Source organism: Anoplopoma fimbria, chromosome 19 (assembly GCF_027596085.1).
Source record: "Anoplopoma fimbria isolate UVic2021 breed Golden Eagle Sablefish chromosome 19, Afim_UVic_2022, whole genome shotgun sequence".
In the NCBI taxonomy this organism is placed as follows: Eukaryota; Metazoa; Chordata; class Actinopteri; order Perciformes; family Anoplopomatidae; genus Anoplopoma; species Anoplopoma fimbria.
In genome coordinates, this window is record NC_072467.1 from 11,887,719 (window position 1) to 11,912,127 (window position 24,409).

The window sequence follows — 24,409 nt, forward strand, 5'->3', positions numbered from 1 at the left end:
GGAGAGCAAGGTAGTTCTCCAATCAGAGGGTCGGTGGTTCGATACCCGGCTTCGGCAGTCGATGTGTCCTTGGGCAAGACACTTAACCCCAAGTTGCTCCCGAAGGCTTGCCATCGGTGTGGACTGGATGTTGCGTGAATGTTAGTTAGAGTCTGATGGTGGCACCTTGCATGGTAGCCTGTCATCAGTGTGTGAATGGGTGAATGATATGTAATATACTACTGATTGTAAGTCGCTTTGGATAAAAGTGTCTGCTAAATGACTGTAATGTAATATATTTGTTTATTTTTTGTGCAATACCTGCGTACCTATGGGTACTATCCTCCTGCAGATATATAACACTGAAACACTAGTCCAGCACAGGAAGCATGTCCAATTCCAATGTGAGGCAACACTCAATGTTTACACTCAGTGTTTTAAAAAAAGAGCCACCTTAACTTCTCTTTCACCATCTCGTGTTCAAGATTCACCTATGAACATCACACAGATTGCCTGGCATTTGTCAAAAAGAGCTGTAAAGAACACAGTCACATGTTTAAATAGAAAACTGAGAACAGAGATTAACAATTAATGAGGGAGGATGTGTGATTTGTAAAAAGGTAGTTATTATTATATTGAGAGTAATGTGAGTGTGCAATTGCGTAAAAAGGAAACAGAACTTTTTTTTGCCAACTACAGCAATGCAAAATTGGCCACCTGGGCACTTACTGAGTGCTTCTCTAGTTTCTATTGGGTTGGTTTAGAGCAATGGAGCTATGGGCAAAATATTTGTGTAATACTTTTAACAGCTATACTGTCCCGTTTTAATACTTGATGGAAACCGGGGGGGCAATCCAGTTTCATCTTCATCTGTCATTTACATAATGTTAAACTTATAAAAAACAACTATCATGGTAAACGGATTGCCTTCTGGTTTAGATTTTACATTTATCCAGTTCACCTCGAAATTAAGCAAAAAAATAGACCCACTCATTTAGCATTTATATAGAGAAACCTCAAAACTGCTTCATTTTCAGGTGTCTGCTGGCGAGCACCTTGCGTTTGTGTCGCGCGGATAAGCTCACGCACTCGTCTCGAACCGTGACCGCGCCGCGGTGGTGACGGTCGCCATTTTATTTTGAAAATCAAACTGAACTGGAGGCACAGCGACCCTTCCATTTCGTCAAGTTTGTTGTGCGAAACAAGAAGGGATGAAAACCTGAATTACTTTCTTGGGAACACGGTGAGATTCATTCTATAGTTGGTAAACAACCGTCGACCGGTTTAAATACAACACACAGGCCGCGGTGTGGATACGGGGGGTGAACATTAGCCAGCAGTGCGGGGGTGGCTATTTGCTGAAAAGCAGCTGTCATATTGGTCACATAAGAAAACTCGTTTCTGTAATTCAGCAACGTTTTTCCGCGCGACGACGGTAGCGTGGTCCTCTCTAATCATCGTAGTCGCATTATTGCTGGATGTGTTGGCTCTGTGTGGCGTTCACGCTTCGTTACATTGCAGCTGGCGTCTCCAGCTAGCATATGATCTTTAGCCAACCATAGATTAGTCGGCGCCCGTCGGAACGAGCTAACGCTAACAAGGTTACTGCTAACGCTAGCTGGCACGATCCCGCAAACCCCATCCGCAACACAAGGCCCGCACGCTCACGGACAAGGCATGTGTGACGACCTCGACACATTTGTAATCGGCAAGCGAGACAAAATGTCTATTAAACACAGTAGTAAAAAGAACAGGAAGCTCAATATTAGTCGGTTATGTCGATTCATAGAAGCTAGCTGGACACGGGCTCATGTTGCTAACGCTAGCTCCGCTAAGCTACATGCTATCCGGTAGCGTTAGCTCGCAGACAGCAGGGAGTTGGTGCTGTTTCACAAAGGTTAACGTTAGACATCGACACAGATGAGTTGTTCCTGATTAGCGTATACGTGGATATAACATGACGTGTGTTGGAGTACCGACGGTGTCACGGCTCATGTCAACGTAACCCTTTTTATCCTGTAAACATGTTGGCTAACGTCCACTCAAACTTTTCCCAAAGCAAGTGTTTATCAGCGTCATGGTAATGTTAGCCTGGAGGAAGCAGCTAGCTTGCTCTGCTCTGCTATATGAGTTTTGTTTTGGATCAATCTGGTCCCTCAGTCATGCAGGATGTCTGCTCATGTGACGACGGGCTTTAGGAAACATGCAGAGGAACTTAGATCGCCTGCTAGTAACATCTGCTAACTCGGATTAGCTTGCTCTTTGTTTCAGTGTGTGATTTTTATCTCTCTGTCCATTGAGGCCAGTCTTCAGAAACGGCTGGTTGGACACTTTAAATGCTCCGTACTTATGAATGGGTTGATGGAGATGCGTCGGTTATGATCTCGTGAACGTAAAGTTGGTCCAACTTAACCCTCGTTGGTTAGCAGTGAGTCTCTGTGCCAGATATGTGGGTGCAGTCGAGGCCTAGTACAAGCTATTGGTGCGGCGTGTTTACATAATTACAATATCTTCGATAAGGTGTCGTAATTAACGTCGTAGCTTTCACTCGTGTTGACCTCAGTTTGGGAATGTATTAGCAGATAAATTCCCGGGCAGCAGAAGCTAAAATATAATCCACTGCACTCTGTGTTTGTTATGCACGTAGGCCTCGAATCCTGTCATAGAGGGTTATTTTTTTTGCCATTTATTGTAAATATTGTCCTACATGGAAGCAAACCTACATAATTAATTGTTTATGGCTGTTTGCAAAGAACTTCCTCCATAGTTTTCTATTGCTTTTTATTTTATTTCTATTGCAAAACGTCTTCTGTGTGTTCACAATCCCATTTAACTTTGTTTGTCTTTTCATTACAGATGCTGAACTTGATTTTAAACTGAAGGACTCTACCTAGCAACGGGAGACACTGATCGGAAAATTCATTTGGAAGCCAACATTTTTTTTTACATCTTTTGGGGGGGGGGGGCAGAAGTAACCTATCACTGAAGTGACTAAAGGGGAATAATGGTGATTTTGCGCCGTGCTCGGCCGCCTGCTTCCGCCCCAACCAGCAATGAATCTTGACTCGCTTTCGCTGGCTTTGTCTCAAATCAGCTATCTGGTGGACAATTTAACTAAGAAAAACTACCGAGCCAGCCAGCAAGAAATACAGCATGTAAGTGGTAGCAAAGACATCAAGTACTTGTTTGTACATTAGTCAACAGATATCTCGAAGTTTATCTATGAAGTGTACTCAAATATTGCCTTGTGTTCCCATGTTCTGGATGTTTTTCCTGTGCTCTTCCAGATTGTAAATCGTCACGGCCCTGAGGCAGACAGGCATTTACTACGCTGTCTCTTCTCTCATGTGGATTTCAGTGGCGATGGTAAAAGCAGTGGCAAGGACTTTCACCAGGTAATTTTTGATTAGAGACACTTTGATATTTAGTAGTTGTTTTTTTACTGGATGAATACAACTATCTGCACTTAATAGCATTTACCTCCACGGGTATTGACCTTTTTGTACTTTTAAATTTGGCGCAGTATACCCAACACCAAGTCCTCTCATTGTAGCACTCTATGATACTGTGTATTTTTGCACATGTATCTCAAAACGGCAGCACTGGGAACCCTCTATTTCTTAAAAATAATTTATCGTACCTTGTTCTCTTCTACTCGTTGGTGACGCCCTGCTCCTCTGTCGACTAAACTGTCTTTCAAAGGCTGTAGCAGAATCTTAAACTTAAAAAATTGAAGGCTAGGGATCGATTAGTACCAACCATGTCATGCTAGCTGGTCAGGAATATAACGCTCCTAAATTCAGCTCAATTTTGGCAAGGGAAAAACTGGCATGGCAATATTCACAGCATCACTTGACCTCACATCTCAATACATATAAAAGGAAACTTCTCTGTGGGTACCCACAAGTCTCCCCTTTACAGACATGCCCACTTTATGCTAATCCCATGCAGTTTTGGCCAAAAATCATGCAACTTTTTGCATGCAGTAGAAATGTGTTATTATAATATTTCTAAATTGTTTTCCGCATAGTAGGGTTCCTAAACAGTCTTGGTTTTGCATAGATTGGGTATGTCTGGAAAGCTGCGACTCTTGTCCCATTTTAATTGTAGTGATACTTAGGCTACACACACCAGCATTTCGGCACCATTTAAGAAATGATGTACGTCCATACTAACATGCCTGAAATTAAATATTACATAACCATTCAGGTACACTGGGCCTGCGTGTGCCATTGTAGACATGAAGTAGATTTGTTGCTTAGTTACAGAAAGAAGAATCAGGGAAGGACACGTGGTGACTGCTAAAACACAATCGAGTAGCGAACGCAGGTGTCTGCGTCATCGTTTTTTAAGGTCTCCGCTTCCGCCTGTCCACACTTCAACACAACCCCAGGGTTTTCAAACTAACACAGCGTCCGATATAAAACTCTGGAGTAGTGTGGACACTAGACATAAACGTAGCAAAAGATATGCCTTTTTTAAAATGGAAACGTAAGCGTGTGAATGTAGCATTGGGATCTTGCCATCCAATCACCAAAAATCCAATGCTTGTAGTAAAGTCTTTGATACCAAATGACAGCAAGGACTTTTTAATGTGATATTTTATATGGATATTTGACTTGAGTGGTCCAAAAAGTTTAATCTAGTACAAAATCTGTGTAATAAATGGTAAAAACTGTTGCAACACGTTATGTGATATAAGTGGGCATGGGAATAAATGGCATAAATATAATACAATGTTTCTTACAGATTTATGACTAGAAAAACTTTAAAGTGCTAAGAAGCATCTGAAATGTATCTTTAGGTTCCCAGCTTTCTCATGAACACCACTTCTTTGGGTCATATACCATTGAGCTGCTATCTCCCCCTAAAGGACCCCCCCACAAAAAAAAAACAGAGGGGTGGAGTAGAAGAGGTTATATAAGTTAACAGATTCCTTAATATACAGTCTTAATAGTTTGTTTCCCTCATTGTGATTATGAATACCGCCTTTTGTTTAATATTTATAGAATTGCTGTGTTATCATATTCTTCACCTGGCTCTGTTTCTTTACTCTCTTTTTCTTCTCGGTACGTCTTGCTTTTCAACTTGCCCAAGACACAGTTTCTGATCCAGGAGTGCGTGTCGCTGATATCAAAGCCAAACTTTATCGCTACTTTGTGTTACGCCATTGACAATCCCCTGCACTACCAGAAGGTAAGGAGCAAATGCTAAAATTATGTAAAATGACTGTGGTAGCCTGAATGTAAAATAGCACTTATTGATAGATCCATTCTGAATTGAGTAAAGACTTGCTACTAAAAGAAGCACGAAAATGTAGTCACAGGATAGAATTGGCAGAATAAAAAAACTATTTTTATTCAGTTCTACATCTATACAGAAATGCTTTCGGTTGACTTATTTATCGGTAACCAACTTAAACATCAACTCAGAACCCCATGAGTTGACAGACATTTTGCAAGTTTTCATAAATATAAAAAAAATATATTTGATATGTTTATATAATATACTTGAACTGTCTTTCAGAGTTTGAAGCCATCGGCCCATTTATTCACTCAACTGAGTAAAGTTCTTAAACTCAGCAAGGTCCAAGAGGTAAGCCAGTTCTGCCAATCTCAAATGAGTCAATGTTTTGGACAATGTGTTTATACAGTACATGGTTAACATTTGGCACTCAACAAGTATTGAATATCAGCATGTTTAACCCTAAAGTGTCTATCTGAAATGGAAAATAATAATTGACTGCATTTTACATTTTTGATTGATTTCCCAGGTGATATTTGGACTTGCTTTGCTCAACTCCAGCAACGCAGACCTTCGTGGTTTTGGTAAGTAATTCTAGTAGAGCCTGACATATGTAAACTTCTAGCATTTAGATTATTTGAAACCCTTTCTTTTTATATAGTCCTACTGTGAATGTTAATTAAAAGTATAAAAAGTGATCCAAACACTTCTAAATAGTAAACATACTGCCAATAAGTCTGACTTCTTTTAAGTTAAAACATTAGTTTGGCACAATTTGCCAAGCCCTTGGCAATTTGTAGATTGCGTCTAGATTGAAGCAGGATTTGAAATTCATTCCCTTGGACAAACATGCATAGTCTATAAAGGCCAATGGTGTGTTGGGGGCTAAAGTGAAGAAGAGAAATAATATAATTAAATTAATTATTTGTAGCATATGTTGTGTTGATTAATGGTTGCATTTCCCACAAATATTTAGCATCCTTTTTATTTTTGACATTCCTTTTTATAAGTGACTGCTGCTTTTCATCAAGTTGGGATAAGCATTGGTTACACATAAGCAGGAAATAGGATCCAAATGATCTGAAGTAGATTTTTGGATGACAACATGACTTTTAATTGACAAAAAAAACTTTGGATTAGCAGTACAGAGTAAATTGTAGAAATACAATCCTGGGCTTTATTAACTTATGTTTGACTGTCTCTCAGCTGCGCAGTTCATCAAGCAGAAACTTCCTGACCTCCTGCGGTCATACGTTGACGCGGATCTCGGAGGGAACCAGGAAGGTGGCTTCCAGGACATTGCCATAGAAGTCTTGCAATTATTGCTCTCCCATCTACTGTTTGGCCAGAAGGGAGCCAGTGGGGTAGGGCAAGAGCAGATTGACGCCTTCCTCAAGACACTTTGCCGAGGTATGGTGGATCAACACAAATGTATTCTTCAGATACTGAAGCGTATAGATAACACACAGTTGAAGATACTTTTGTCAGACTTTACATTTTTATTTAATTGTATGTTGTATTTCAGATTTCCCCCAGGAGCGCTGCCCTGTGGTGCTCGCACCACTGCTGTACCCTGAAAAACGGGACATTCTCATGGACAGGATCCTGCCAGACTCGGGAGAGTTAGCTAAGACCATGATGGAGAGTTCTCTTGCAGAATTCATGCAGGAAGTTGGCTATGGCTTCTGTGCTAGGTGAATTTTCAATTCTTCTAAGCTATGCCCACAACTAACACATTCAATGTGCTATCATATACAGCATCAACTGTTTAGCATCAGTAGTAGTGTAAAAAATGGGCAAAATCTGAGGTTGAACAGAAGTATATGCCCAGTCGTTGTTGTTTTTTTACTCTTCTATCCCTAATACAATGTCAGTGTGATTTGAAATGACATGTGAATGTTGGAGATGATGGTGCGCACTGACCAGTCCTTGTTGTCCTTCCAGTCTGGATGAGTGCAGAAACATAATCCTCCAGTATGGGGTGAGAGAGGTTACTGCCAGCCAGGTGGCCAGGGTCCTGGGCATGATGGCTCGTACCCACTCTGGCCTAACTGATGGCATCCCACTACAGGTGAGATGCTTTATTTGACGAGAGGGCTGCCAGAAGTCTAAGATCTCTTTGAGTACTTCAGTGTAGTTTACTTTGATATGTCGGGAATAGCTTTACTTGAAACATAGAGTAAAAGTAACGTTGTCTTAAAATAAATAACTGAAACTCTGTAGAGCTGGAGAATAGGTTAGTTTATGACTGTGTGTAATATAAAAAGGAGTCCTTCCTAGTGTCATTATCACAGTTTGATGTAATTACTTTTATCTTTCAAATAATTGGGTGATTGAGTGTACTTGCTTCTGGATTGTTAGCCTTTCAGCATACAGAGCTTAACTTTTCTTTTGCATTTTTCTCTCACAGTCCATCTCTGCTCCAGGAAGTGGTATCTGGAGCGACGGTAAGGACAAGAACGATGGCTCGCAGGCACACACGTGGAATGTCGAGGTTCTCATCGACGTCGTGAAAGAAGTGGTAAGTTAGCCATCAGTTTCTCAATTGTTCTCTCAGGAAAATTTACAGCCAACTATATATGTTTTTTTGTTTTTTTTACTTTCAACAAACTGCACCTGACAACACTTTCCTAAAATATAAACTGTTTCGAGTGGCTAGAATGATTGCAATGTGCAGTTACAACCAAATTTGCACGTAAGCTCCACTTAAGCATTTCCATCAATTTCACCATCATATTATATTTGAATAGCTGTGAGTCTGATAATCTTTACACAGTTAATTATTTTACAAAGCCTTAATATTTCCAGAATATTAAGGAGCACCACGTGTCCAGCATTATATATTGTCACTGGATCTACATTTTGATCAATTCTGCATCAGTACAAATTGAATACATGCACTAGCCTTGCATAAATCTGCCACTGAAGGTTGCAGAAATTGTTTTTGTTTTTTTAACCAGATTACTCTGAAAAACCTGCTAAGCTTTCACTTATGGATATTTGTGTGTGCCCTAGAATCCCAACCTGAACTTCAAAGAAGTGACATACGAGCTGGACCACCCAGGCTTCATAATCCGGGACAGTAAAGGCCTGCATACAGTCGTGTATGGCATTCAGAGGGGGTTGGGCATGGAGGTCTTTCCCGTCGATCTCATCTATCGACCATGGAAACACGCCGAGGGACAGGTAACTGGCCAACATCTTCTGCGTCAGGATGGTGTGATTTCATGCGTTCAATTGTAGGGGCAAAATTGATTTAGAAAGGATTTTTGTTTGTAAAGAGTCATAATGCAAACTAGTAATTGATTTCTGCCTAGACCACGTGGTTAAAGGTGAGCCTAGTATTGCATCTTCCTTAGTCATAATTGCTTTGTTTTTTCAGATGTCATTCATTCAGCACTCCCTGATGAGCCCAGAAGTGTTCTCCTTTGCTGACTACCCTTGCCACACTGTGGCCATTGACATCCTTAAGGCCCCACCAGAGGATGACAACAGGGAGATTGCCACCTGGTATGGATCTTGTTGCTTGGTTACTATGTAGAAGGGTCTTTCCGTTGCTTTACTCTACTTATTGGATTTAGTTTTGAAGTATTAAAGCTTTAAAACGGTTCATATTTATTTGCTCTTCTCCTGCATGTAATTTCAATTCATGCTTCACCTAGCGCATCCAATATAACAATTTATCATGTGATAATTTATGTTTAACAGTGGGTGATTTGTAATATCTATAGCTGATTGCTATAATATACTGTAGGATGCCCTGTTCTATGCTCAGAGGTGTAGTTTGACCGACTGAATATGGTTCAGTTGTTGATTTACTCAAAAAGATATGGTGCTGATGCTGTTATGAGGCTACAGTGTGTTTGACTGATTGCCCTTAACTCTTAACAGGAAAAGTCTGGACCTGGTGGAGAGCCTGCTTAGGCTTTCTGAGGTGGGACAGTATGAGCAGGTGAAGCAGCTGTTCAGCTTTCCAATCAAGCACTGTCCAGACATGTTGGTGCTGGCGTTGCTGCAGATCTCCACTTCCTGGCACACACTGCGCCATGAGCTCATCTCTACCCTAATGCCCATCTTTTTGGGTAACCACCCTAACTCTGCCATCATCCTGCACTACGCCTGGCATGGACAGGTTGGTGATAATGCTCATTGGTTTCAACTCAAGAATTCATGTTTTTGTCCGCTGTGCTTTCGGTACATTTGTTATCTTTGTTATATTCTTATAAAACCGGTGTACTTATGCAACCTGGTGTTTATTTTTCCAGGGACAGTCTCCCTCCATCCGTCAGCTGATTATGCATTCAATGGCCGAGTGGTACATGAGAGGGGAGCAGTATGACCAGGCCAAGCTGTCTCGCATCCTTGATGTGGCCCAGGACTTGAAGGTTTGTCAGAATAGATTAAATAATCACACATGGTGACTTCTCTGAATTTATAACCTTTTAAACTAAAGCAGAAAAATTAAGAAACAGTATTGTTGCACAGTGGGCTGTTGCATTGAATAATATTCCTCCATGTGTTTTTTATTTTTTATAATTTACTATTTTAGTCACAAATTAAAGGATAAAGGGTCGTATATCCTGTGGCAGTCTCTGGTTTACCCTATATGTAGGTATCATTTCATGGTCAATAAGTTAGTGTGTTTCTGTTTTCTTTCCCCCTCCAGTCTCTATCGATGTTGCTGAATGGTACTCCATTTGCCTTTGTTATTGACCTTGCTGCACTTGCCTCTCGCCGTGAATACCTCAAACTTGATAAATGGCTGACTGACAAAATCAGAGAGCATGGGGTAAGTCTTCCAATTGATTTATGTACACTAAAAAAAGTAAATCAAGATTGTTTTGTGTTCTTGTTTATGTCATTGTAATTTGAGAATACCACCCCTGAGAACATTGTATTTTACAATCCCTCTGTTTTTTTTCAGGAACCTTTCATTCAGGCCTGTGTTACATTCCTGAAGAGGCGCTGCCCATCCATTATGGGGGGTCTGGCTCCAGACAAGGACCAGCCCAAAAGTGCCCAGTTGCCCCCGGAGACCTTAGCCACCATGCTGGCCTGCCTGCAGTCCTGTGCTGGGTGAGAGGCTATTTGGCTTATTCCCCGTCACTGTACTATTAGTTGGACTTTTTAAAAACTGTTTGACTTTTTTTATTAATTGTCTAATAATGCAAGTCTTGCTCAAAGTGAAGCCCAGCATTGGATGCATTTGATTGTGTTTTGACCACATAAGACATGCATGTGTAGTTTATGGCAGTATAGTTATCTATAGACTCCAATCACTCTTACCCTTCCATACATCTAAAATCAAAGTTCCTTCCCTTTTTGTTTCCTCAGGAGCGTGTCCCAGGAGCTGTCAGAGACCATCCTGACCATGGTTGCCAACTGCAGCAATGTAATGAATAAAGCCCGACAGCCACCACCAGGGGTAATGCCAAAGGGACGTGCCCCCAGCACCAGCAGCCTGGATGCCATCTCTCCTGTACAGGTATCTTCACATGACAGGCACATCACGCCTCTGCAGACAAACTTTGTAATGTCTTTTCAAAACCAACCCGTATTCCTAACTTGCTAAAACAAACAAAACTAAAATGAATCATTGTTATTCTCTTTCTTGCGCCCTCTCTTTCTCTCCCTCCCTTGTTCTTCTCTAGATGGACTCTCTGTCCGGCATGGGTTCTTTGAACCTGGGGGGCACAGCCACCTCCCACACTCAAAGCATGCAGGGTTTCCCAACCTCACTGAGTTCAGCTTTCAGTAATCCACAGTCTCCAGCAAAGGCCTTCCCACCGCTCTCCAACCCAAACCCCAGCACACCGTTTGGGGGCATTGGCAGCCTGTCCTCCCAGCTTCCTGGTATGGACTCTGGTACTATGCAATTTTTATTTTTTCACTTTAACACAAACAACCAATCACAGTTTTGTATCTTCTTTGAATTCATTGAGAAATTGGACAGGAACAAATTGTCGCAGTTACACTGTTGCTAAATGTTTTTACTTTACTTTACTCTCAGGTCCCTTGGGCACAGGCATCGGCTCTGGTATTGGCTCTAGTCTGGGGATGCAAACTGTCAATACAGACCCTTTTGGCACCAGGAAGATGAGCACACCAGGCCTGAACCCACCCACCTTTCAGCAGAGTAAGATGAAGGCCTGTAAGTGGTGGTAGTGGTCCGACTGAGAGCCCCGCCCTGCGCTGCTCACTACTGCATTTCCTCTGTAGGGATTTATTGTCTTAAGTTGCTAATTTAGTTTTAATGCACCTTTTTTAGTGTGCCTCATTAATAGAGATACATTAATTGATCGGCTGCTGTTGGAAAAACAGCTGATAGGCCATGATCGATGACCTGACACACACAAACGTTGTCGGTTTGACATAAAGCTTGCAGTTTATCACAACTAATAAATCGTAGATGAACAACTAACTTAATCAGACACTTATTATATTGTAATTAATTCACATGAATTCTGCTCAAAGTAATTGCTTTAACTGACTAATCTGCTGAGAGCGCCGAGTCTTTTAAGCACATTTAGCTTATAACAGAAATACCAGCTCACATTATTGAAGGTTGCATTGACTTTCAATTTGATGCATTCTGCCTACTCAGTCAAATGACTATTGGGCAAAAGTAAATTGTAACGCTATCATGGTGTTTATAAAAAAAAAAAAAAAAAAAAAAAGCTTTAAAGTCATAATTAAAACTTCTAATGCCAAGGTGCAAGTTATTAAAATTATTATTTGAATTGTGTGTTTTCATGCAAATGACAATGTAAAAAGATAACATTTAGAATTACACTGATTTTAGTGATTGACTATATAATGCCAATTTCATGCAATTTTTAGCATATTGAAAACATTTAAGTATATGATTTAACTTTCAAATTATTTTATCACACAGGAATAACAGAGGAAATGCAGGTCAGTCTTCCATTCAGTGTCTGCTTATGCTGACAGCCCCACTTTAATGTCATGTCTGCTTTTTAAGCATCAAAAAGAGGTCTAACCCTCATCCGTTAGAATACTCTTTCTTGCGCAATGTTAACTAATGAGTCAATGACTTGGCTTTCTTTGCGCCACCAGTGTTGGTTTGCAACATTTGGTTAAAAGTGTCTCTTTTCTATTTATTGTTTTTTTTCCAGCTGACCTTTCTCAGGTGTGGCCCGAGGCAAACCAGAACTTTAGTAAGGAGATAGACGATGAAGCAAACAGTTACTTCCAGCGCATCTACAACCACCCACCTCACCCAACTATGTCTGTGGATGAAGTATGTAGCGATGAAGTATGTAGTGATGAAGTATGTAGTGATGTTATTCTTTTGTCTCTGCCAAAAACACTAACTTAAATCAAACCCACCAGTGAGTACTGTTGTTGCACTCCGAGTTAACTCCCACTTCATCGTTGTCTCCCTCGTAGGTACTGGAGATGCTGCAGAGGTTCAAGGATTCAACCATCAAGCGGGAGCGCGAGGTGTTCAATTGCATGCTGCGGAACTTGTTTGAGGAATATCGGTTCTTCCCCCAATACCCAGACAAGGAGCTGCACATCACTGCCTGCCTTTTTGGTGGCATTATCGAGAAGGGTCTTGTCACCTACATGGCCCTGGGCTTGGCCCTCCGATATGTTCTTGAAGCCTTAAGAAAACCCTATGGATCCAAAATGTATTACTTTGGAATTGCCGCCCTAGATAGGTTTAAAAACAGGTACTGAAATGTTTTCTCTTGTAAAATGAGTATTAATGTACCAACAGTCGTTTTTGTTTCTGAATAACAACTCTTTCATGTTTCTAGACTAAAGGACTATCCTCAATATTGTCAACACTTGGCTTCAATTGCCCACTTCTTGCAATTCCCCCACCATTTACAAGAGGTAATTAGGTTTCCTTAATTTAAATTTGCATTTTTCAGTCTTATTTTGTCTTAACTATTGACCCGAGAAAAGGATGCATACATACAGATAAATAAAATCGCGCTCTGCTCCTTTCAATATCCTGTGTGTGCAGTATATCGAGTATGGCCAACAGTCACGGGACCCTCCGGTGAAGATGCAGGGCTCCATCACCACCCCAGGCAGTCTGGCTCTGGCACAAGTCCAAGCTCAGTCACAGCAACCTGGTGTTCCCAAAGCACCGCAGCCAGGTCAGCCGAGCACTCTAGTCACCACCACAACGACTACAACCACAGTGGCCAAGACACCTACCATCACAAGACCCACACCCAGCACCTTCAAGAAGGATGTGCCCGTGAGTTTGGCTTTGCTGATAGCTATACACCCCAACATGTGCCTTGTCAATGGATTTATTTGTTTTGATATCTTTCTGCATGAAAAACTTGGGTACAGTATAAAGAATAAAACGTATTCCTTACTTTTGTTCCTACCTGCAGCCCTCCATAAACACAACCAACATTGACACTCTGCTGGTGGCCACTGACCAAACAGAACGGATTGTAGAGCCTCCGGAAAATGTCCAGGAGAAGATTGCTTTTATCTTCAACAACCTTTCCCAGTCCAACATGACACAGAAGGTAATGTTAAATCAGACAAAAAATAAATATCGCAAGAAGTTTTTTTTTTTTTTTTTTTTTTTCTCAAGAAGTTTTTTTTTTTTCTTTCTTTTTTTCTTTTTTTTTAATTCTATATGTGCTTTTCTTTCAGGTTGAGGAGTTGAAAGAGACTGTGAAGGATGAGTTTATGCCCTGGGTGTCACAGTACCTGGTGATGAAGCGAGTCAGCATTGAGCCCAACTTTCACGGTCTCTACTCCAACTTCCTGGACACTCTCAAGAACCCTGAGTTTGTGAAGATGGTCCTCAATGAGACTTACAGGAATATCAAGGTAAAACAGTGGGGGATAAGATGGTAGCTTCAGAGCTTTAAAATGTTCAAAAGCAGACATTTTCTGTTCTTTTTTTAATTTACTGCCTACTATAACTATGATATTGACTACTGAGACCCCCATGTTGAACAACCGCATGTCAATTTACACTACATGCCAGATAAATTGTTTTTTTTCTTTGTTCCTACTTACAACAGTCATCACTGCTGAAGAACTCATAATTTGTAAAATACTGACACTCCCATCTCTGAATTTCTTTAAATTTCTTCAGGTTCTGTTGACCTCTGACAAGGCAGCTGCCAATTTCTCTGATCGCTCCCTGCTGAAGAACTTGGGCCACTGGTTGGGCATGATTACACTGGCCAAAAACAAGCCTATCCTCTACACCGTAAGAATTTGTAATATTACTTTGGTAGTGTTGTTTCATTATGTTGTGGATCTGTCTGCTTTCGAGTTGGCTGACATATTTATCTCCTTTTCCCAGGATTTGGAAGTCAAGTCTCTGCTACTGGAAGCCTACCTGAAAGGCCAGCAGGAGCTACTCTATGTAGTTCCCTTTGTGGCCAAAGTTTTGGAGTCCAGTCTACGAAGCATGGTTAGTAAAATAGGTTCAGACTGAGGGGTGTCTCCATGCCATAGACACTACCTCATACCACTGCCCAGTATGTCATGCAGTCATATTTACTTAAGTTAAAAGTAACTCAGAATTGTTCAGAGTTACTACAATTGGCTTATGCTTACCTGATTCCACTGTTTGAGGTTCTGTGGATTAACTAGTGTGTGTGTGTCTCTGATGTTGCAGGTCTTCAGGCCCCAGAACCCCTGGACCATGGCCATCATGAATGTTCTCGCTGAGCTGCATCAAGAACATGACCTCAAGGTAATGCATTACTCTTCCTGTATAGCCACTTAAACTCCAGGTAGCTCTTGGAAATGTAGTCCATCTAAATCATAGTTTAAAAAGGCCACATTTTTTGATTTGGTACCAGATATAAAATGATCATACTAGAAAACAGAATGTCTGCTTGCTAACCATAACCCAGCTAGAGCCAACATTGTCGGCAAACACATTTTGTATCTTTCCACTTCAAACCATCAGACAAAAAAACAAACTTTTCACCAATCACTACAATCAAATCTGAAAAATTGTAATTGTTTCTCACAATGTTCCCTTGTTATCTGCAGCTCAACCTGAAGTTTGAGATTGAAGTTCTGTGTAAGAACTTGTCTTTGGACATCAATGACCTCAAGCCAGGGAACTTGCTGAAGGACAAAGAGAAGCTGAAGAGCCTGGAGGAGCAGCTGTCTGCACCAAAGAAAGAGGCAAAGCCTCCAGAAGAGATGCTGCCAGTTTCTACCACAGGTTGGCGCTCCATATTTACTTTGAACTTTGCCTTACTTTCTATGTACTGCACATCTAAAGTTTGACAGATTTGAGATACAATCTTAATTTCTGTTTGATTTTTTTTTTTTTTTTTTTTGGTCTTGTTTAGCTTTCAATGTATCATCCTTGCCTCTGACGCTATGTCAGTACTGATCCAGAGTTTGGACATTTTTCTCACTTGCCTTTCTAAATGATTGAAGAAAACTCATCATGGCACATACTCGTGTCATTTCAGCCATGTCTGAATATAACTTTTATATATAACATATGGAGGAGTCTTTTTGATTTAAAATATTTAGTAAATAATGTCAACATATCAATATCTTAAGTTGCCGTGATGGTTATTGCACTACAAATTTGGGACATATCACCTATTCCTGTTGTCCTATCAGGTCGGACTTTACTCCGAGAAGCTCTTTGAGAATTTATTTTTAAAAACTACAGAGCGTAGTACCATTTTCTTTGTTGCCTATGTGCGTGCTTGCTGTTTCATGTGATTTTAAATCAAATTACTGTTTTGTGACCAACAGGAGACTTCGTTCCATTTGCAGCCCCTCCATCAACCCCAGCTGCCACCACCACCGCTTGCACAACCACTGGGCCCCCGACCCCACAGTTCAGTTACCACGACATCAATGTGTATGCCTTGGCAGGCCTGGCTCCACACATCAATATAAATGTCAACGTAAGTGTTTAGTACCTGCCAACCACTGATTGAGAAGTCAACATTACATGTGAGACACATGTGACCCTACCTCAGGGTTGAGCATGTTCTCGTCATCACAGCAATTTTGTAAATGTATTTCTTTGCTCGCAAAAGTTACAGGAGTGCATAAGATTCCCCTCACTCAGTTCAGTAAATTACCCTCACGGTTTAGTACATTTTCTTGTTGCGTTTATTCTTTCGATTGTTTTTCCATTTTTGACTTTACTATCATGCTCCCTCTTGTCTTGTATCTAGATCCCTCTGCTTCAGGCCCATCCTCAGTTGAAGCAGTGCGTTCGGCAGTCGGTAGAGCGAGCTGTTCAGGAGCTGGTGCACCCTGTGGTTGACCGCTCCATCAAAATAGCCATGACAACCTGTGAGCAGATCATCAGGAAGGACTTTGCCCTGGATTCGGAGGAGTCCCGCATGCGTGTGGCAGCCCACCATATGATGAGAAACCTGACCGCTGGCATGGCCATGATCACCTGCCGCGAGCCGCTGCTCATGAGCATCGCCACCAACCTTAAGAACAGCTTTGCTGCTGCACTTAGGGTAACCTAAATCAAACATGAGGACTTATGTCCTTTATTGCCAGTGTTGTATAGAGGGGAGTCTTACCCTTTCCCTTATACCGTTCCTGCTTCTTTAACTTGAGGTGTTTATTTCCTCAGGCACCAACACCCCAACAGAGGGAGATGATGGAGGAGGCTGCAGCCAGGATTGCTCAAGACAACTGTGAACTGGCCTGCTGCTTCATTCAGAAAACAGCCGTGGAGAAGGCTGGCCCTGAAATGGACAAGCGACTAGCCACGGTGAGACTCAACAGCAGTGAATATAAATGTGTTTCCAATACATGAGCTATGGCTAGTGTCCCCTCGGCATGAAATATATGTAAAATAGATAAGCCATTTTAATTATCAGAATTTCAGAGATTGCAATAATTGTTAAAAAAAATCAGAAATTAAGCAGCCCCAAATCAGACTTCAAATAATTCAAACTATGCAACGATGTTGCACTTAATTGGGTACATGGGATTTTTTTTTGGTGTCTGGTTAAATGAGACTGGTTAGCTTTTTTATTTAAGCGGTGTACTGCTCTGCCAAGATGCATGGGGCTTGTAAAAGTTTAATTCATATATTTTGTTACATTCATTTTCAGTAGAGTAGGTGTCCAATGTCTTGATTTGGATTTTAACTTGAATCTTTCAGGAGTTTGAGCTGAGGAAGCATGCCCGCCAAGAGGGACGTCGCTATTGTGATCCTGTTGTTCTGACTTACCAGGCTGAACGTATGCCTGAGCAGATCAGACTCAAGGTAAGGCCACTGTAACATCCAGTAATTTAATAAACCAAAACATAATGTACTGCTAAATAAGATGTCCAATATGTCCTAAAGGATCATGATTCTGTTTATCTACAGATTGACCACACCGTGTAAAATAGCAGAGTAACTAAAACTCTTTTTGTGTTCTAGGTGGGAGGAGTGGACCCGAAGCAACTTGCTGTGTATGAGGAGTTTGCAAGGAACGTTCCAGGTTTCTTACCCAGCAATGATCTCTCCCAACCCACTGGCTTCTTGGCTCAGCCCATGAAGGTGAGTTATTTAAAAAAAAAATAAAAATAATTTAGGATATTCAAAACAAAACTTGAGAGCTAAAAAAGTAAAAGAGGGATGAAAGTTACTACAGTTCTTATTTAAAATTTTCATCAATGTTAATTTTCTGATTTGTGCCAGTATTGACCAAGAGTAAAATGATCAGCCTATATAATGTTCTGTCTTATAATACAGTAAATAAGAAACTAAGACAGGCAGCACTTAACCACGTTTCCCTTGTGTTAATATCAGGACATTGAATCCATTTCTCTGTATCTCTGTCAACAGCAACAGGCATGGGCCACAGATGATGTAGCTCAGATCTACGATAAGTGCATGGCAGACTTGGAGCAACATCTCCACGCCATCCCTCCAGCCCTGGCCATGAACCCCCTGACTCAGGCTCTGCGCAGCCTGCTGGAAGCCGTGGCCTTGGCGAGGAACTCCAGGGACGGCATTGCTGCACTTGGCCTTCTGCAGAAGGTAGGACAGTTACTATTACGGCTGCAGTCTAGTCTGTCTGTTTGGGGTGAGGAAGGCAAACAAAATACATAATCTACGCTAACCTGTGCTTTACTTAATTGGCTCTTCTATTTCCCAGGCTGTGGAAGGGCTTCTGGATGCTACTAGTGGTGCTGATGCAGACTTGCTGCTCCGCTACAGGGAATGCCACCTGCTGGTGCTTAAAGCCCTTCAGGATGGACGTGCCTATGGACCACAGTGGTGCAATAAGCAGATAACCAGGTGAGTTAGGACACTTGAGTTCAACCTGTTATTTATCCCTTGTTGCAGTCTTGATCTCCCTCAACCCTCACTGATGTCAACCATACAACCTCATGTTTAGCTGTAGGGTAGATATTTAAAAAAAATTATTTGAGGGATGTTGAAAATAAGTAAAATGCCACCCTTGTGGTTCATGACATTAGGTGGTTACGTGGATAGCATATTTAATATGTCTGCTTGTTGTGTTTTTCTGTGATTGTTTATTAGGTGTCTGATTGAATGTCGTGATGAGTACAAATACAACGTAGAGGCCGTGGAGCTTCTGATCAGAAACCACCTGGTGAACATGCAGCAGTACGACCTGCACCTGGCACAGGTACACATTACATTTACTATTTTATCTTAATTTTATATTTAGGTTTGATATCAATTCTTATGCAGTCTTAAGGATTCTTTCTATTGAACAGTGTTAAAACTATACTACTAACTTTTTTTTTTTGTCAATAGGTCTGTGAATTAGTAACTTATTTTTGTCTGGCTCTGTGACATTTCAAGAGCCATGACAAGCTAACGGTGATTTTTGTTTTCCTTCTAGTCGATGGAAAATGGACTGCACTACATGGCGGTCGCTTTTGCCATGCAGTTGGTGAAGCTCCTTCTGGTGGATGAACGCAGTGTCAGCCATGTCACAGAGGCCGATCTCTTCCACACAATTGAGACCTTAATGAGAACCTGTGCACACTCCAGAGCCAACGCACCTGAGGGGTAAACGACTTCCCTCTTTTTTTCATTAGTTGATTCATTGTCCATAGAAGTATCTGCTGTGGAAAACAGGAAGACATTAAATGAGACAAAAATATTATACCTCTTGGTTATAATCGATTTTGTGTCTTTTCAATGTTGCTATGCTTTACACTAAAACTGGTTACACATCATTAACCCAACGATGTCAATAGATGTATTGTGACTCCACAGGTTTTCCTGTCTTATCGGTTTTTGCTACTTGACCTGGAAGTCAAATCAAATGACTCTAATGTGAGAGGAGTTAAAACTGACTCTGTCATCTCTTTGTCCTCCCACCCAGCCTCCCCCAGCTGATGGATGTTGTTCGCTCCAACTATGAGGCCATGATTGACCGGGCCCACGGAGGACCCAACTTCATGATGCACTCTGGGATCTCACAGGCGTCAGAATATGATGATCCTCCAGGCCTGAGGGAGAAGGCCGAGTATCTCCTGAGAGAGTGGGTCAACCTGTACCACTCAGCTGCCGCCGGCAGGGATAGCACCAAAGCTTTCTCTGCATTTGTCGGCCAGGTAAACACTCTTCACAGTTTATCGTTAGGTGTAAAGGTCCTTTTTACCTCCTTTTTTGATTTCTAATGTCTCCTTTTCTTTCACCTCCAGATGCACCAGCAGGGCATCCTGAAGACCGATGACCTGATCACAAGGTTCTTCCGGCTGTGCACAGAAATGTGCGTGGAAATCAGCTATCGGGCACAGGCTGAGCAGCAGCACAACCCAGCAGCCAGTGCAGCCATCATCAGAGCCAAGTGCTACCACAACCTGGATGCCTTTGTTAGGCTCATAGCCCTGCTGGTCAAACACTCTGGAGAGGCCACCAACACAGTGACAAAGATCAACCTCCTCAACAAGGTACTTTATCGTCTCTGACAGAACAGTTCAAAGCAGAAACTATTAGAGCACATCATAGAACATTTGCTTGTGCTAACGAAACACTTGAGGGATATCTTTGTCAGCTCAAGTGTAGAAGTGAAACTGTGTAAACAAATTTTGCAGGATCTTTTAACGAAATATAATCTCAAGAGCCACCAGATGTGTGACGAGGTTTAGTCTAAAATAGGACGGTTACAAAGAATGCTATATCAAAGATTTGAAAGGTTAAATAATTAAATTCAACTACTTAGTTAAAACCTAGTTTGAAGATCCACTCTTTGAATTAAAATAACAGAGTATCTTAGAATCCTTATGGAAAGCCTGGTTTTATAATCAAAAGGGGAAATTACATTATCAACAGCCACAGACAATATAAACGCTCATCTCCTCTGTAGATACTGCTGGCGACCTTTGACCAGCTGGTTTACTTGACTCTGATTGCGCCCTACATTTTTCTTATAGGTGCTAGGTATCGTAGTTGGCGTGCTGATTCAGGACCATGATGTCCGTCAGACAGAATTCCAACAGCTGCCATACCACCGCATTTTCATCATGCTGCTGTTGGAGCTGAACGCCCCCGAACATGTTCTGGAGACCATCAACTTTCAGACACTCACCGCCTTCTGGTAGGACATTCACATCATATCTGAAGAGTCTCGCCTAGTGCTGAAATAAAGACGTTTTAAATGTTTCTGTCCATATATGATTGCTGCAGTTTGGTTTGGACTCATTTTTATGTCCTCTTTATGTGCAGCAATACCTTCCACATCCTGAGGCCCACCAAAGCACCCGGCTTTGTGTACGCCTGGCTGGAACTCATCTCCCATCGCATCTTCATCGCCAGGATGCTGGCGCACACTCCGCAGCAGAAGGTATGCAAGAACAAGACACTGTCTGATTTGCACACTCTTTAACTACCTCACATTTAGTCTTGTTGATACATAACTGTCGCCGCTTTCCCCATATTTGTGGGTTTTGAATTTTGGTCTAATACTCTGATGTTTTCTTCAAGGGTTGGCCCATGTACGCACAGCTGCTGATTGATCTCTTCAAGTACCTAGCCCCATTCCTGAGGAATGTAGAGCTCAACAAACCTATGCAAATCCTCTACAAGGTGCTCTCTCGTTTCTCCTTAATGTGCTTGCAGAAATAACAGCTGCTGTATTATCTACGTTTGACAACGATGAAACCCCCTGTTTCTGTCCGTTTTGTTGGTTGATTGAACTTTGCATTAAAATCTGGGCCGGGAGTGACGACAATACACTGATTTACTTTTGTGTCACATTGACAGACCAGCTCCAATATCATGACACTTGCTCTGTATCATAGCTGTTGTATTTGTTTAATTTGGTAATTCATATTGACTGTTCTTGTCTTCATTGTTTAGTTAATGTGCAAATGTTTCCTGTTTGGATTACAAAACCTCTTTGCTCCCTCTGACATCTGTCATTATTGTATGTTTCAGGGCACGCTGCGAGTGCTCCTGGTCCTGCTGCATGACTTCCCAGAGTTCCTGTGTGACTACCATTACGGCTTCTGTGACGTTATCCCACCCAACTGCATCCAGCTCCGCAACCTCATCCTCAGTGCCTTCCCACGCAATATGAGGCTCCCTGACCCTTTTACACCCAATCTCAAGGTACACACACACTCACACACACAGCTAAATATTAAGTTAAAGATGTTTCAAAGTGCAGCTTAGATCGACAGAACCTATAAGTTTGCTATTTAGACCTTACCATTTTGATTTGACAGAGGCAGGGTTTCTTTAGCTTTGTTTAGACTGACAAAATATCTCATGAACCTGTGTTTTCTTAACACCCCGGCTGCAGGTGGACATGCTGAGTGAGATCAACATCGCGCCCCGTATCCTCACCAACTTCACAGGCGTGATGCCTTCCCAGTTCAAGAAGGACTTGGACTCATATCTGAAGACTCGGTCACCTGTCACCTTCTTGTCTGAGCTGCGCAGCAACCTGCAGGTAGGAGCAGCCTCGACTTATTTTAAGTGATTAGTATTAAACTTCAAAAGATGACATTTTTATTAATTTGTCATCTTTGTCTCCCAGGTGTCGAACGAGCCAGGAAACCGCTACAACATCCAGCTGATCAATGCTCTAGTGTTGTACGTAGGCACACAGGCAATCGCTCACATCCACAACAAGGGCAGCACCCCCTCCATGAGCACCATCACCCACTCTGCACACATGGACATCTTCCAGAACCTGGCCGTGGACCTGGACACTGAAGGTAAGTTGGCAGCAAACAAACCACAATCAGTTTTCTGTCCGTCACTGCTAAAAACGTCATGCCATGATAAAACAAACGGTTTGACATCACATGAGTTTTCCCTGACTTTTGTGTGGGTTGCTGATTCATTAAGCATATTGTTCGTTCTATTGAAAGTGCTATCTTAGAAGCTAATAAAAATTAAAAAAGCTGTTTGTTTTTGATGCTGTCGGCTATTTAGATATTCAAAATATTTGCTTAACAAAAACGGAGGACTCATGTTTCTGCTGTCGTGTGATTTCAGGGCGTTACCTGTTCTTGAACGCGATCGCCAATCAGCTGCGCTACCCAAACAGCCACACTCACTACTTCAGCTGCACCATGCTCTACCTGTTTGCCGAGGCCAACACCGAGGCCATCCAGGAGCAGATCACCAGGTGAGACAGAGTCTGAGCGACTTCATTACTGCCGCAGGAAAACCTCGACCCATCACCAAGTGGACTTTTTAAACACAAGTGCTGTCAGTTCATGCTTACTCCGTCTCTTCCAGGGTTCTGTTGGAGAGACTGATAGTGAACAGGCCTCACCCATGGGGTCTCCTCATCACCTTCATCGAGCTGATCAAGAATCCTGCCTTCAAGTTCTGGAGCCACGACTTTGTGCACTGTGCTCCCGAGATCGAGAAGTAGGTTGATAGCAGAATGCATTCATTGCAGGGAGGATTTTGAAAATAAAGTAATGTCAGCCTTATGTTCGAGCCGTTCTGCTGCTCTGTAACGGATGTTAATGTTCTCTCCCCTCAGGCTGTTCCAGTCAGTGGCCCAGTGCTGCATGGGACAGAAGCAGGCCCAGCAGGTGATGGAGGGCACCGGTGCCAGCTAGCCTGTGTACCGGCCAGCTCGTAGCCCTCGGGAGAGATGCCGCGGCCTTGACTCACTCCCCCCACCACCACACACACCTCTCTCTTTACTGTCGGCACTGGATAAACTGGCATCCACAGTCATTCGAAATGTGGATGAAATGACTACTGCTCACGGATCTAAAGAGTTAGATTTTTTTGTTTATCCCTCTGGGGCTGAATTGAGATGAAGAGAATGGATTGGGACATGCTGTTTAATATACTTTTTTTTTTGATGCTTTGATGTAAATATTGGAAAAAAGGGAGAAAGGGCGAGTAGATGTGTGGAGAGCAATGCACATGTCAAATAAAATGTATCCTGACATGTAAAGACATGAAAACATATTTTCACTCACTACCAAAGTCCTTGGTTTGCTTCCCTCCCACACAAACCTTTTTTTCTGACCTTTTTTGTTTTTGTTGCTTTCTGAGGCTGAATGTTAGATGATTGAAGAAAAAAAGCTGCCTGCTACTTTCATTTGATTCCTTTTTATCCCTGAGTGGGACAGGAAGACGAAGTTTAGTCTCCCAGGTGGGGTGGGGGGGGTCTACTCCGGGCGTGTCGGTGGAGACGGTTTGCTGATGGTTTGTCCATTTGAAGCTGGCTCTGGAAGTCTCTCCCTGGCACTTGTAAATTGTGCAAAGTGATGGCGACATTGTATCTTGACGATTTGTACAAAGATCCAAATTGAAGAACAACAATAGAAGGACCAATACAGCCCATTTTGTAACATTTTGAATGTTTTGTAAATGTATTGGTCCATGTGTTGTATTTTGTAGTCCTTTCTAGTTTGCCTTTAGTTCTTGCTACTTAACTGCAGTATGCATACATACAGGAAATAAAGCATTCAAACTGCAAGGCATCTGTGTTCATTCAGGACTACAGGATATACCAGGTGTTTCAAAAGTGGACATCTATTTATACAAACAAAATTCATATACATTAAATATCATGTTACTAAGTGTTTTATATTCCTTGAAGTTCTAAGTAAGGTTAACATGTTTTTTATCGCTAAAATCAAAATTTGTATACCTACTTTTGAAACTGTTTAATGTTTTTATTAGAACAAGTGAAATGCTCAGTGTTTTATAGATCCAGGACTGGGTGGCCTGCCATGCCTAGAAAGGATTCAAAGACTAGAAAATGTT

General features: G+C 41.8%; 1 protein-coding gene across 9 annotated transcripts; it reads left to right on the forward strand.

The window, feature by feature from the left end:
• The first annotated feature begins 1,026 nt into the window (after positions 1-1,026).
• Positions 1,027-24,136, forward strand: cnot1 (CCR4-NOT transcription complex, subunit 1). 9 transcript variants are annotated; one of them, XM_054620283.1, is made up of 49 exons: positions 1,027-1,222; positions 2,836-3,134; positions 3,267-3,374; positions 5,077-5,175; positions 5,506-5,574; positions 5,753-5,807; positions 6,430-6,633; positions 6,749-6,917; positions 7,168-7,294; positions 7,634-7,744; positions 8,239-8,409; positions 8,606-8,733; positions 9,115-9,355; positions 9,489-9,608; positions 9,890-10,012; positions 10,148-10,299; positions 10,558-10,708; positions 10,875-11,088; positions 11,234-11,359; positions 12,360-12,499; positions 12,634-12,920; positions 13,008-13,086; positions 13,220-13,459; positions 13,602-13,742; positions 13,873-14,052; positions 14,324-14,440; positions 14,537-14,647; positions 14,855-14,932; positions 15,238-15,415; positions 15,967-16,121; positions 16,398-16,694; positions 16,814-16,954; positions 17,351-17,455; positions 17,615-17,734; positions 18,023-18,217; positions 18,336-18,478; positions 18,725-18,833; positions 19,053-19,222; positions 19,542-19,773; positions 19,864-20,112; positions 20,596-20,759; positions 20,888-21,005; positions 21,146-21,247; positions 21,599-21,772; positions 21,966-22,115; positions 22,203-22,383; positions 22,667-22,799; positions 22,913-23,047; positions 23,166-24,136. In XM_054620283.1, the coding sequence occupies exons 2-49, from the start codon at positions 3,033-3,035 to the stop codon at positions 23,242-23,244; spliced, it is 7,173 nt and encodes a 2,390-aa protein (XP_054476258.1). In that variant the 5' UTR covers positions 1,027-1,222; positions 2,836-3,032; the 3' UTR covers positions 23,245-24,136. The 9 variants fall into 9 exon arrangements, with proteins under 9 accessions (XP_054476258.1, XP_054476254.1, XP_054476261.1 ...); XM_054620279.1 differs by having other exon boundaries at positions 13,008-13,085; positions 13,210-13,459; XM_054620286.1 differs by having other exon boundaries at positions 12,360-12,484.
• The last annotated feature ends 273 nt before the right edge of the window (positions 24,137-24,409 follow it).

Excerpts from the sequence above, each read along its gene's own strand:
- cnot1 (XM_054620279.1), top strand. The coding sequence starts at position 3,033 with ATGAATCTTGACTCGCTTTCGCTGGCTTTGTCTCAAATCAGCTATCTG. Across the intron at positions 9,356-9,488 it reads ACTACGCCTGGCATGGACAG|GGACAGTCTCCCTCCATCCG; the intron begins GTTGGTGATAAT and ends TTATTTTTCCAG. Across the intron at positions 14,441-14,536 it reads ACAAGCCTATCCTCTACACC|GATTTGGAAGTCAAGTCTCT; the intron begins GTAAGAATTTGT and ends TCCTTTTCCCAG.